Here is a 15,314-nt window from a genome sequence, read left to right as displayed (position 1 = left end):
TCCACTGCAATTCGATGTCATTCTGACCAGTGGTGTTATATCTACAGTGGTTTGAAAGTGTAACTTTAAGTATAATCACACTGTATATTAACTGAATATATTTTTAAAAGAGCCTTAGTCACTGTGTACAGATGAATCAAAATCTCCGTAATTTTCTTGCAAAAATGTATTATTATCCCTAACAGTCACCTACATGTTTTGTAATATAAATTATATCTAAAAACAAAGATGATGTAACTTACCAAACGAAAGCATTGGTATGTTGATGGAGACACTAACAAACACAAACACACACATGAAATTCAAGCTTTTGCAACCCACGGTTTCCTGATGAAGCAACCGTGGGTTGCGAAAGCTTGAATTTTGTGTGTGTGTTTGTGTTTGTTAGTGTCTCTATCAACATATCAACACTTTTGTTTGCTAAGTTACATCATCTTTGTTTTTAGATCTATTTTTATCACATGGAATGTTTCCCTCCATTATATTCTAATATAAATTTCAACACATAAAAAAACTGTGTGAATTAATGGATGAAAAATAACTGTTTGCTCTGTTTTCTAGGTGGAGGCTTTGCAATGGCAGAAGCTACAAATGCATCTGGCCTGAATGATCTCATTGGAGACACACTGTCTGTATTAAACGTGCTTCCAGACTTAGCAATACTAATAATTGTCTGTATTGCTACAACATTTCTAACCCAGTTTGCATCCAATGCAGCCATTTGTAATATTGTTTTACCAGTCCTTGCAAAAATGGTATGTAAAAAGACAGTATTTCTTAGGATAAGTTATTTGACTATAACTTTTCTGTAGGCCTATCACACTGACTGCAGTAGTGATAGCATAACAATGCTTACTGTGATGTATAACAACAATGATAGAAAAAAAGAATTATGATATTCTGAATTAAATTATACAGAGAATGTGATGAACACAGAGTCATAGTATATGGAATATAAAATGATTCTTTGGTGGATTGAATGAATGGTAAACACAACCAACCAAAGAGATCATTTCTCTAGCACTTGTAGCGGCACCACTGCTTAGTATAGGGAAAGTTAGTTTTGTGCGATATTCCGGGCACGATTTACATCCAGGTGCAAGCCAGATTTCAGTAAGTTATGCATACCAGCAGTTGCAAAGGCAAATAGAGGCCACATGGGGATAGAACTGCCAGAGAGGGCACACACAGCAGTTTCCATGGTGCAAGTCACAGGCAGAAGAGGGCCACTGGCCAACCTAAGTGTTATGCGTACATGATGTGAAGCAGTGCGTTAGCAAAACAGAGGTGCACAGCCCAGTATAAATAGGGTGCTGTTTTCTAACGAGAATCATTCAAGTGTGGCAGCTCTCCTGGATGGCGAGGCATGTCACACCGTTGGGCTACATGCAGGAACAGGTGGGGCACCAGCATCCCAGTCCTTGGTGTGTCATTGGTTCAACCCACTCTTTGGCTCACTACGACAGGCAGTCATCTCAGCTCCCGAAACATGCCGGAGACTTCCAAGGTGAGGGCTGCAGATTCGGACGCCGGATCGCGGGCGGTCATTGCCGCCACATTCCCTGCTGTGCCAGTGATTGAGAAGCAGCAGTGGGGCTGGCCTACAGCTCTCGGCAGAGCAGTGCAGAGTCAACGGGGATGGTGGCCACTGAGTTGACTGCTGGTGCAGCCATCATGACATAATCAGAACTCTGCAGCTGGTGTACAAGGCCAGCACGATACAGTGCTGAGATGCACAGGCCTCTGGGGTGCTTCCTCATCATTGCGGCTCCCTGTGATGCTTACCAAGGTGAACGGTGCACTGTAGTGGAAACAAATAAATCATTTGGAAAGTTCTCACCGAGTTTCAATACGTCACATTTGGCATCTATACCACAACATTTGGTGTCAGTGTAGCGGACGTTGTCTGTCCAGTATGACGTTCGAGCCCACCGCTTGCAGTACAGTCACAAGATGTGCTGAGTGCTGACAAAATTGTTCTTTTTGAGTGTTGGAGATTTTCTATCTTTTTTGTTTTTTTGAGTATGGTTCCTGGCAATCCACATTGTAGATGTTTTGTGTGGGCATAATATTTTTTGTTGTCAGAGTAAGTGTTAGTGTATTTGGGGCAGTAAGATTTTTTTTCATGGCATTTAGTTACTTTTGTATTGGTTTATGATGATACTGAGTATCACAAGACGGAGCTGTAGGAAGTCAGATAATTCTTGTACTTAATCCTTTTGTTTCGGGACTAATTGGGAACGAAAGCAACACAATGGCAGAGTCAAGGGCGCAAGGTGTGTCAGAAGTGGTGCGGATTTTGATGGAAAAAGTAGTAAAATTGACAGCAGACAATACACAGTTGAGAAATGAATTAGCACCTAGAAGTGAGCAGGGAACCACATCTGATGAGTCGTTGTTGCCTAGGGTGCAGGATATTGATCCAGCTGCCGCGAGTCTGATTATTCCGTTTTCTGGCAAGGCATCTGAGGATGTGCGTTCGTTTGTGGAGGACTTGGAGACTTCAGCAGTGATGAATGGTTGGTCTGATGAGTAGTTGTTGCATACAGCCAAGATTAGATTAACGGGTGAAGCAAAAACACATGTAAGGTGTTCTGAGGCCTTAAGAAAGGTGGGACAGTTTAAGCAATTAAAGGAAGGGTTTTTACTAAGGTACAAGAAACAGAATAGTGCTCGGTACTTTAGGGAGAAGTTAAGTACAATGACAAAGAGACAGGGGGAGATGGTAGAGAAATTTGCAGACAGGATAAGGGAAATTAATGAGTATACTTATGAGTTGGGTCAGAGCAATGAAGCGAATAGTGTTCTGTCCCAGGAGGCTGAGCAAAGTGCACCTGATGTATTTTTGAGAGGGTTGCCAGCGCATGTTTCATGGAAATTGTATGAAGGGAATCCCAAACATTTGTATTCGGCCATTCAGCTGGCAGTTCAGTGTGAGGAAATAGACATGGCAACAGGGGTACACGAGAGGCAAACAGTATTTGCAGCAGGTATAAAATATTAAAAGTGTGGTCGTATGGGACATGTGCAGAGGCAATGTACCCAGTCACCAAGGAACAGGAAGGGGTGGAAATCAGTAGTGTGGAGGATGGAGAAGTGGAGATAAAAGAGGTGGACAAGTGTTAAACGGCAGAGGGGGCCCAAGACCCACCTAAGGGAGCTCCCGTTTAATTTCAATGCTACAAATACATATGCAGAGGTGGAATGTTCAGTGGTATGATCCATAGGAACTAAAAAGTTAAAAATTTTGTTGAACACAGGGGCACAAGTGTCAGTGGCTACTAAGAATGTAATGGGATGAAGGAAGTTAGACCCACCACGTTATAGGTTGCATGGAGTGGGGGAGAAGGAGGTCATGCCTTTGGGGTTGGTGACAGTTGACTTTCACATAGGGAAAGTCTGATTTAATGTATGCATGGAGGTGGTACCATGGATAAGCGATGGTTACAACATGATCCTAGGAGTAGATTTCTTGCATTGACATCATGCCAAAATTGACCTTGGACAATGAACTGTGGAACTTGGTGGAATGTTATTTCTGCTAGAAGAAACTGTTGTCAATGCAGAGCTGTTGTGAGGGACATTCAGCGTAACGAACAAACCAATTGAACTGTGTACATTAACATTAAGGCTTAACTCTCATGAGTGTGTGTCTAGTGGCACCAGGAAGTCAGTTTGGGTAAGTGTGGAGTCAAATTTACCTGTGTGTACAGTATGTGTTATTGAACCATTGGGGGATAATGAAGATTTGGGTTTATTGGGTTGTTTTGTGAAATGTAGTGTTGTACGTGTACAGGAGGGGAACGACGGGCGAGTACATCCCGTTAACATGGATAATTTTAGCACTGTAGATGTGAATTTGAGGAAAGGAGTTTTAGTAGCAAATTCCGATGTGCCAGATGACAAAAACTGGTGTTCGAGGGGTACACGAAGTGATCAACCATTAACTGCCAATAGAACTGCATTGTATGACAAAATTAAGCATTTGAAGGGAGTAGAAAGAGAGAATATAGAAGAATTATTGTGGGAATTTAAGGATTTGTTTTTTCCACAAGGGCCATTACCAGCAACTCCATTAGTTCAACATAGGATACCAACAGGGAATGAAGCACCTGTTTACTGGAAACCATACAGAATACCAAGGTATTTGCAGCCGATTGTGGAGGATTTCATTGATCAACAGCTTGTGTACGGTATTATGGAGCATAGTAATAGTTGCTGCAGAGCGGGCATTATCATTGTGTTTAAAAAATCTATAGATGGAACTAAGAAATACAGGTTCTGTTGTGACTACCGATACCTCAATAATAAGACAGTAATGGATGCATACCCCCATTCCAAACATATCGGAGACTTTGGATCACTTAGGACAGTGCCAGTGCTTTTTTACGATGGATTTGACAAGTGGTTATCATCAGTTAGAGGTGGCTCCAGAGGATAGTCCAAAAACTGCTTTCTCTCCACTTGGAGGCCATTACCAGTACATTAGAATGCCATTCAGTTTGAAAAATGCTTCGGTAAAGTTCCAGAGGTTGCTATATAGGGTCTTGAGTGGTTTGAAACTACAGCAGTGTTTGGTCTATTTGGATGACATTATAGAGTTTTCAAGTAGTATGGAGCAACATAGACAGCGGTTAAGGGAAGTCTTTTTGAGGTTAAGAGCAGCTCGTTTGACGTTGAGCCTGGAGACGTGTCATTTTGCATTAGAAGAAGTAAAATATTTGGGCCATATTATCAGTAAGGATGGAGAGTGTACAGATCCGAGGTTGGTACAGGCTGTAAGGGGTTTTCGGGATTCAAAAACAGTTAAGGAAGTGCAGTCATTCATCGGAATTTGCAATTTCTATCAAAAGTTCCTGAAGGGTTTTGCAGATTTAGCACAGCCATTGACGCTATTGTTACGGAAAGGTGTGAAATTTGAGTGGACAGAAGAGTGTCAGAAAGCGTTTGACAAACTGAAAGAAATGTTAACATCAAATCCAGTTCTTGTGTTCCCAGATTCTGAAAAGGAGTTTATACTAGCATGTGATGCATCGAATCAAGCATTAGGTTGTGTTCTTAGTCAAGAAATTGATGAGAAAGAACATCCTGTAGCCTACATGTCTAGGCAGATGAATGCAGCAGAGGAGAATTACTGAACAACAGAGATGGAGATGCTTAGCATAATCTATGAAATCACATATTTTAAATGCTATTTATATGGGAGAAGATTTTGCGTAGTGACAGATCATGCTGCTTTGAAGTGGTTCTTGGGGTTGAAGGATCCATCCACAAGACTCACTTGATGGTCTGTGAGGCTTATTGAATTCGATTACGAGGTGGTGCACAAGCCTGGGAAGTAGCACACTAATGCGGATGCACTATGTAGGAAGGTGCAAAAGTAGAAGTCATAGGTTATGACCTAGCAGTATGGCAAGAATTACAGTACACGGACAATGATTGTAAATTGTATCAGACACAGACACAGTTTAATGTCTACGATGGTCTTCTCTACAGGGAAATAAAGTTAGGGCCAAGGGTAGTAGTGCCAGTGAAGTTGAGGGATGAGGTTTTAAAGGAAGCACATGATTACATGTTATCCGGTCACGGAGGGTGTAGAGCAACGAATAGGCGAGTGGCAGAGAAGTATTGGTGGAGAGGTAGGAAAGTAGATGTGGATCAGTATGTCAAGAATTGTATACCATGTGCCCAGAGAGCAGATTTGAATTGGAAACAGAAACAGATACAGCTACAACGATTACCGGAAGTGACATGTCCATTTTCTTTTCTGGGGATTGATGTCTTAGGACCTTCTAGGTGAACACCATTAGGGAACAGATTTGTTCTGACAGTAATAGACCATTTTTCAAGGTATGTGGAGACGGTGGCTATGCCAAATCAACAGGCAGCAGTGGTCGTGCAAGCATTAGTAAACAAATGGATTTTGAATTTTGGTGTACTGGAGACAATAATTACTGACCAAGGGACCAACTTCATGTTGGATTTAATGAAGGAACTGTGTAAATTGTTGAACATAAAGAAGTTGAGGACGAGCGCGTTGCATCCACAGGCGAATGGAAAGACAGAACAATCGGGAAGATGCTGAGTTTTTATGTGGATTCTCATCACCATCATTGGGATGACAATTTAAAGCATATTGTATGTGCATACAATGCAAAAGTCCATACAAATAGCGGTTTGTCTCCATATGAGGTAGTGTGTGGGCGAAAAATGCCGCCGCCGTTTGATTTAGTGAAGCTACAGAAAGGAAGGACCAGTGAATCTGTACATCAATTCGCTAGAACAATTCAGGATGTCTGGAAATGGGTACAAAAGGTGAATATGAAGGATTTGGAAAGGCAGGAAGATGCAGTAAAGTGGAAAGGAAATTTACCGCAGTATAAAGTGGGGCAATGGGTAATGCTGTCCAGCCCCAACATGCAAAAAAGGAAAACAAAGAAGTTCCTCATGAGGTATCAAGGGCTATACCAAGTTGTTGAACCATATACCCCATTGATGTTCAGCTGCCAATAAGAACAATGATAGTACACATTGGGGGGTTACGGCCATTTAGGGTTTGCCCGGATTTGATTCCAGGCATGTCACAGGAAGGAAAGAGGAAGAAAGAGAGAGTGGAGAGAGGTGCTCAGCGCAGAGAAAACCAGGAAGATAGAGTACAGCATGAAGTACCATAGAGTAATTAAGCATTCTATTTTATGTGTGTTTTTGAGTATTGTGAGCCTGCTAGGGCCAGTAGTCTTTTTAAAGAGGGAGGAAGGGTGATGGTGATCCCTGTCTTCAGGTCACTGAAAAGGGAAGTGTAGCAACTGATGTACGTGGAGTGTTGTTGGAGGAAAATCTGTGAAGCTACAAATATGGGACATATGTATGGTGCAGTTATTTTTAACCAATGGAAAAGGAATAGATGCCCAAGGGACATCGTGGAGCCAAAATTGAGCTTGCAACGGGTTGGGATGCATTGGATCTTCTCCACATACGAGAATTTCATTGTAGTAGCAAGTTGTTTTGAGCAAGGAGTGTTTACAGAAGTGAAACATGTAGAGCTCCAGGGAAGCAGAATTTTAATCAATGAGACTAAGTGTAACATAATAGGACCAACCTTCCACCTGCCAGCGTCACTTTCAGGAGTCACACAATTGAATGTTACACAGCCACAGTTGTACTGGCCAGAAACCACTTTAGAGTTTTGCAAAAGGCAGAATCTGACCTTGTTAAATCAAACTCTGGTGCCAGGTCTGTTGAGATCCATGAACCAGTTCATTTTAGAGCAAGAGGGGTGCATATCAGCTGAACAGCTTGTTCAGCGTGTCACTTAGTGTAGGGAAAGGCAACGGCAAATAGTGATAATTTTGAGCACCTCTGTGCCAAGTATCATCACAGCCTTAACTTCGTTATGTGTTGTTTGCCTTCTGATCAGGCAGAGAGTCAATTCCCAGAGGGATCCAGGGGTAGTCCAAGTCCCAGTGGATTGGATATGGAGGGTGAAGGTAAGGGGTTCAACAAGCATTCTGCGGAGTGGTCATCCATTAAGAATTTTTTTAAATGTTTTTTTCCCTCATGTCATACCTAGGAGCACTAGACCGCATCTAAGTTTTCTAATAGTAAGTAAGTGTGTCATAAGTGCCAATCCAAACAAGTTGAATAGTTAGTTAAAGGATGAGCTGGTGACCGGGTCTTTCTGAAGAGGGGAATAATGTAGCGGCACCACTGCTTATGATAGAGAAAGTTAGTTCTGTGCAATATTTGGAGCACAAGCTACAGCCAGGTGTGGGACAGATTGCTGTAAGTTATGCATACCAGCAGTTGCGAAGGCAAATAGAGGCCACAGGGGAGTAGAAGTGCCAGAGAGGGCGCACACAGCAGTTTCCATGCCGCAAGTCACAGGCAGAAGAGGGACACTGGCCAACCTAAGTGTTATGTGTACGTGACATGAGGCAGTGAATTAGAGAAACAAAGGCGTGCAGCCGAGTATAAATAGGTGTTGTTTTCTAACGAGAGTCATTCAAGTGTGGCAGCTCTCCTGGATGTCAAGGCATGTCACACCATCAGGCTACATGCAGCAACAGATGGGGCGCCAGCATCCTAGTCCCCTGCGGGTCATTGGTTCGACCCTCTGATGCCAACGCATTGTCTGCAGCCAGCCAGTGGCGGGCCACTCTTCAGCTCACTACCGTGGGCAGTTGTCTCGGCTCCCGACACATGCCAGAGACTTCTGAAGCGAGGGCTGCAGATTTGAATGCCCGATTGCACTGGGTCATTGCCACCCCATTCTCAGCTACACCAGTGAGGAAGAAACAGCATCGGGGTCAGCCTATGGCTCCTGGCAGAGCAGTGTGGAGTCAACGGGGATGTTGTCCACTGAGTTGGCTACTGGCGCAGCCATTCTGACATAATCGGAACTCTGCAGCTGGCGCACAAGGCCGGCATGACACAGCGTTACATTGCACAGGTTGCTGGGGTAATTCCTCAGCATTGTGGGTCCCTGTGATGCAGACCGAGGTGAACTGAGCACTGTAGTGGAAACAAATAAATCATTTGGAAAGTTCTTGCCGAGTTTCAATATGCCACATCTGGTGTCTGATACTACAACACACTGTAGTGGCCAGCAGAAGAAAATTGCACCTGCAGTAGAGCTGCTAAGTTTGTTAGCTATTTCATTATTCAGTGGATATTGATTGTAACATCTCACTAATATTTGGAACATTTCACCTGTTTACAGAAAGTTAGACTTTTCCCAATGAAAGTATAGGTAGGCCTGCCTGCACACTGACCATTTACATGAGAGACTTTAATTTCAGTTCTTAATTGAAGTTGAGTGAAAAATGTAATGTAAAATATTTTGTGAAATGATTTGTCTAAAAGTAAGCTTTGAATGATGCTCAAAACATGTATGGCAAGTGATGTACATCAAACATTGTTCTAATCTATTTCATGTGGCTTTGAATGTGAGTCAAAATCATGTGCAACAAATGAGGCACATCAAATGCAGAATGGAAAAGAGGAGCAGTAGAAAGACTGGGTGCGAAGGTCAAATGAGGGATGTGTAGTGCTGAAATAGGAACAGGGAATGGGCCAGATGGGTGAGGACAATGACTAACAAACTTTGAGGCCAGGAGGGTTATGGGAACACAGAACATTGTTGTTGTTGTTGTCTTCAGTCCTGAGACTGGTTTGATGCAGCTCTGCATGCTACTCTATCCTGTGCAAGCTCCTTCATCTCCCAGTACTTACTGCAACCTACATCCTTATGAATCTGTTAAGTGTATTCATCTCTTGGCCTCCCTCTACGATTTTTACCCTCCACACTGCCCTCCAATACTAAATTTGTGATCCCTTGATGCCTCAGAACATGTCCTAGCAACCGGTCCCTTCTTCTTGTCAAGTTGTGCCACAAACTCCTCTTCTCCCCAATTCTATTCAATACTTTCTCATTAGTTATGTGATCTAGCCATCTAATCTTCAGCATTCTTCTGCAGCACCACATTTCAAAAGCGTCTATTCTCTTCTTGTCCAAACTATTTATCGTCCATGTTTCACTTCCATACATCGCTACACTCCATAAGTAATACTTTAAGAAACGACTTCCTGGCACTTAAATCTATATTCGATGTTAACAAATTTCTCTTCTTCAGAAACGCTTTCCTTGCAATTGTCAGTCTACATTTTACATCCTCTCTACTTTGACCATCATCAGTTATTTTGCTTTCCAAATAGCAAAACTCCTTTACTACTTTAAGCGTCACATTTCCTAATCTAATTCCCTCAGCATCACCCGACTTATTTTGACTACATTCCATTATCCTCATTTTGCTTTTGTTGATGTTCATCTTATAGCCTCCTTTCAAGACACTGTCCATTCCGTTCAACTGCTCTTTCAAGTCCATTGCCGTCTCTGACAGAATTACAATGTCATCGGTGAATCTGAAAGTTTTTATTTCTTATACATGGATTTTAAAACCTACTCTGAATTTTTCTTTTGTTTCCTTTACTGCTTGCTCCCTGTATTTTACCCCTGCCACCTTCAGAATTTGAATGAGAGTATTCCAGTCATCATAGTCAAAAGCTTTCTTTAAGTCTACAAATGCTAGAAATGTAGGTTTGCCTTTCCTTAATCTATTTTCTAAGATAAGTAGTAGGGTCAGTATTGCCTCACATGTTCCAACATTTCTGTGGAATCCAAACTGATCTTCGCCGAGGTCGGCTTCTACCAGTTTTTCCATTCGTTTGTAGAGAATAAGCGTTAGTATTTTGTATCAGTGACTTATTAAACTGATAGTTCGGTAATTCTCACATCTGTCTACATCTGCTTTCTTTGGGATTGGAATTATTATATTCTTCTTGAAATCTGAGGGTATTTCACCTGTCTCATACATCTTGCTCACCAGATGGTAGAGTTTTGTCAGGAGCATAACTTAATTATAGCTAACACTTGGTTCAAGAATCATAAAAGAAGGTTGTATACATGGAAGAAGCCTGAAGATACTAGAAGGTATCAGATAGATTATATAATGGTAAGACAAAGATTTAGGAACCAGGTTTTAAATTGTAAGACATTTCCAGGGGCAGATGTGGAGTCTGACCACAATCTATTGGTTATGAACTGTAGATTAAAACTGAAGAAACTGCAAAAAGGTGGGAATTTAAGGAGATGGGACCTGGATAAACTGACTAAACCAGAGGTTGTACAGAGTTCCAGGGAGAGCATAAGGGAACAATTGACAGGAATGGGGAAAGAAATACAGTAGAAGAAGAATGGGTAGCTCTGAGGGATGAAGTAGTGAAGGCAGCATAGGATCAAGTAGGTAAAAAGAGGAGGGCTAGTAGAAATCCTTGGATAACAGAAGAAATACTAAATTTAATTGATGAAAGGACAAAATATAAAAATGCAGTAAATGAAGCAGGCAAAAGGGAATACAAACGTCTCAAAAATGAGATCGACAGGAAGTGCAAAATAGATAAGCAGGGATGGCTAGAGGACAAATGTAAGGATGTAGAGGCTTATCTCACTAGGGGTAAGATAGATACTGCCTACAGGAAAATTAAAGAGACCTTTGGAGATAAGAGAACCACTTGCATGAACATCAAGAGCTCAGATGGATACTCAGTTCTAATCAAAGAAGGGAAAGCAGAAAGGTGGAAGGAGTATATAGAGGGTCTATACAAGGGCAATGTACTTGAGAACAATATTATGGAAATAGAAGAGGATGAAGATGAAATGGGAGATATGATACTACGTGAAGAGTTTGACAGAGCACTGAAAGACTTGAGTCGAAACAAGGCCCCTGGAGTAGACAACATTCCATTGGAGCTACTGACGGCGTCGGGAGAGCCAGTCCTGACAAAACTCTACCATCTGGTGAGCAAGATGTATGAGACAGGCGAAATACCCTGAGACTTCAAGAAGAATATAATAATTCCAATCCCAAAGAAAGCAGGTGTTGACAGATGTGAAAATTACTGAACTACCAGTTTAATAAGTCACAGCTGCAAAATAGTAACGCGAATTCTTTACAGATGAATTGAAAAACTAGTAGAATCCAACCTCGGGGAAGGTCAGTTTGGATTCCGTAGAAATGTTGGAACACGTGAGGCAATACTGACTCTACGACTTATCTTAGAAGCTAGATTAAGGAAGGGCAAACCTACATTTCTAGCATTTGTAGACTTAGAGAAAGCTTTTGACAATGTTGACTGGAATACCCTCTTTCAAAATCTGAAGGTGGCAGGGGTAAAATACAGGGAGCGAAAGGCTATTTACAATTTGTACAGAAACCAGATGGCAGTTATAAGAGTCGAGGGACATGAAAGGGAAGCAGTGGTTGGGAAGGTAGTGAGACAGAGTTGTAGCCTCTCCCCCATGTTATTCAATCTGTATATTGAGCAAGCAGTAAAGGAAACAAAAGAAAAATTCGGAGTAGGTATTAAAATCCATGGAGAAGAAATAAAAACTTTGAGGTTCGCCGATGACATTGTAATTCTGTTAGAGACAGCAAAGGACTTGGACAAGCAGTTGAACGGAATGGACAGTGTCTTGAAAGGAGGATATAGGATGAACATCAACAAAAGCAAAACTAGGGTAATGGAATGTAGTCGAATTAAGTCGGGTGATGTTGAGGGAATTAGATTAGAAAATGAGACACTTGAAGTAGTAAAGTTTTGCTATTTGGGGAGCAAAATAAATGATGATGGTCGAAGTAGAGAGGATATAAAATGTAGACTGGCAATGGCAAGGAAAGCGTTTCTGAAGAAGAGAAATTTGTTAACATCGAGTATTGATTTAAGTGTGAGGAAGTCATTTCTGAAAGTATTTGTATGGAGTGTAGCCATGTATGGAAGTGAAACATGTACAATAAATAGTTTGGACAAGAAGAGAATAGAAGCTTTCGAAATGTGGTGCTACAGAAGAATGCTGAAGATTAGATGGGTAGATCACATAACTAATGGGGAAGTATTGAATAGGATTGGGGAGAAGAGAAGTTTGTGGCACAACTTGACCAGAAGAAGGGATCGGTTCGTAGGATATGTTCTGAGGCATCAAGGGATCACCAATTTAGTATTGGAGGGCAGCATGGAGGGTAATAATCGTAGAGGGAGACCAAGAGATGACTACACTATACAGATTCAGAAGGATGTAGGCTGCAGTAAGTACTGGGAGATGAAGAGGCTTGCACAGGATAGAGTAGTATGGAGAGCTGCATCAAACCAGTCTCAGGACTGAAGTCCACAACAACAAACAGATAAATATCAGCTGGATAGCATAGCAAATCAAGAAACAGTTTTTTTTTTCAAAATTGTGGCATTTCTGAACGTGTAATATATTAATTTGTTGCCTTTTAATGATATTTAACTGTTAATGTAACCTTCAGGAAGCTAAATAGTTTTGGTATTTTATACCTCGACGTGCTGCACATTCTCAAAAACACATGGTGTACATTAAGTCCAGGAACACTTTCACTTATTTATTGCACAACAACAAAAGATATCATACATACGTCATTTGAAGAGAATAATTTTCCGATAGTCAGCACTACTCACAAACATGGCTGGTTCAGGTGGGGAGCGAGCTTTCTGTGTGTTGGAGTTCGACAAAAGCAGGTGTGCTATAGCTATTCAAGAGATGTTTAGAACCAAGTATGGTAAGAAGCCACCAACATTAAAGGCCATTTCCCACTGGTACAACACATTCATTACATCAGGTTGCTTGTGCCCAGCAAAGAGAAGCGGTTGTCCCAGTGTGAGTGAAGTAAATGTGGAGTGCCAAGAGCACTGTCACTTTATATTCCTACTCGGACATGTTGCAGCAATAGCTGATGCCTCAAATGCAGTCAGACTCTCCATTCATCTTTCACCATGATGGGGCTTCACCCCACTTTCATTGTGAAGTTTGTGGGTACCTGAACACGGAGCTGCCGCTTTGATGGATAAGCTGTGCTACAGAAGGGGGCAGCTGTTTCATGAAATGGCCTTCCTGATCACCAAGTCTCACTCTGTGTGACTTTTTCCTGTGGGGTCACAGTAAAGATCTGGTATATGTACTGCCTCTACCACCAGCTTCAGGACAGAATACGGGAAGTGACTGCCACAGTTGACAATGCCATGCTGGGATGGGTATGGCAAAAATTCGATTACTGTATTGACATCTGCTGTGCCACTCATGGTTTGCATATCAAATATTTGTAACAAAACTTTCAGAGTTTCTCTTCAAAATGCAATTTGTATGACATCTGTACAATGTTTAGTTCTTGTGCAATAAATAATTGAAAGTGTTCCAGGACTTTATGTACACCCTGTATTATCATTAAAAATTGCCCTTTACAATGAATACAGCTTATGTTCCATCTTTGTGCACAATTAATGTACTGGTATGAGTGACAGTTAGATAACATCCTCTGTTTCCATTATTTTCTCTTGATGGTCTACCTAATAATGCATCTCCCCTTTATCAATGGTTGCAATGATTGTCTTGTGATAATAAAGTGCAAATGAATGTAGCTTTTAAAAGACATTTTAAGTAACATCTTAGAAAATGTTTTTATTCACACAGTATTACTAAAATACTTTCTTTAAGTACTGTCAAATTCATATTACTGAGAAATGTGGAATTGGATTCAAATTCAGGAGGAACAGAATTCAATTCCCATCCCGGTAATCAAAATTTAGGTTTTTGTGGTATGTGGGACAGTACCTTTGAATAGGATGTGTTCACTTTTCTTCCCTACATTGTTCTGTTATAGCATGTGCTCTTTCTCGGATGATGATTTGTCAACAGGCAATTTAGCCTTAGCTTTCTGTTAAATAGAAATACAAATTAAGTAATCAAATCACAGTAAGTTCAATTACGAAAGAAAAGATATGCTTCTGTACTGACTGTATATTACATTTATTGTTGTCACTCTGTTTTTCAGGCTGTGGCAGTGGAAATTCATCCAATGTATCTTATGATGCCAGCATGTCTATGTTGTTCTTATGCTTATGTATTGCCTGTGGGTACACCACCAAATGCTTTTGTGATGGGTGAATGCAACATGAAGACATCCGATATGGTAAGATTTGTAATTCAAAAAGTAGAATTGTAAAAATACTGTAAGCTACTCTACACTATCATAAGTAAGTGGAGCCCTCTGTACTTTTCCCAGTAGCTTTGGTCAGTTAATATTGTACCCACATTACCTGAATGTTAAGTGTGTTGAATACCTGTCAGGCTTTACCACACATTGATCACTTTGTTCACATATGTGATCAGTGTCTTGATAGATTGGCTGGGCACCAGAAGTGTTGAACTGTCTAGAAACTTTGTGAGGATATTAATATCAACACTGAAACTGTCAGTGTTTAATTCAGGTTTTATTCAAAAATGGCTGATTTGTAATGTGAAACAGAGGGTTGCTGTAGCAAAGAAAAAAAGGACAGGAAAAACTAGCCTTTGATTGTGATGAAGAACTTTCCATTGACCATCAAATAACAACAGTAATTGTATAGATTTTATATGTTTGTGCATGCGAACTGTACTTGCATCAAAAGTAATAGCTTTGGTTACATAAAAGTGCAGAAGTTACTAGATCAATTAATTTTTATTACATATACTAGGTCTGTTCAAAATATTCCGGTACTTCATCAACAAAATTTTTCTGTGCTTACCTTTTACTTATTGTGCATGGTTTTATTTGAAATACTGTTCACAATTGATGCACTATTCCCAACACTGTTTCCACTTTTGGAAGCAGTCTTGGTATACTTCTTGCTGGATTGTGCAAAGCATCATCTGCGAATTTTCTTTTATTCTGCGTATCATTGCAAATATTCATCCTTCCAAC

General features: G+C 40.9%; 1 protein-coding gene across 2 annotated transcripts in view; it reads left to right on the top strand.

Moving 5' to 3' along the window:
* LOC126284841 (protein I'm not dead yet-like) overlaps positions 1 to 15,314 on the top strand; it is a 235,286-nt gene that overhangs the window by 209,406 nt on the left and 10,566 nt on the right. For both annotated transcript variants that reach the window (XM_049984068.1, XM_049984067.1), the window contains exons 11-12: positions 562 to 755; positions 14,406 to 14,543. In XM_049984068.1, the coding sequence (XP_049840025.1) occupies positions 562 to 755; positions 14,406 to 14,543 (332 nt within the window). The remainder of the gene's footprint in view (positions 1 to 561; positions 756 to 14,405; positions 14,544 to 15,314) is intronic.

The sequence above is a fragment of the Schistocerca gregaria genome, chromosome 8 (assembly GCF_023897955.1).
Source record: "Schistocerca gregaria isolate iqSchGreg1 chromosome 8, iqSchGreg1.2, whole genome shotgun sequence".
Taxonomy (NCBI): Eukaryota; Metazoa; Arthropoda; class Insecta; order Orthoptera; family Acrididae; genus Schistocerca; species Schistocerca gregaria.
This window is presented reverse-complemented; position numbering and strand designations above follow the sequence as displayed.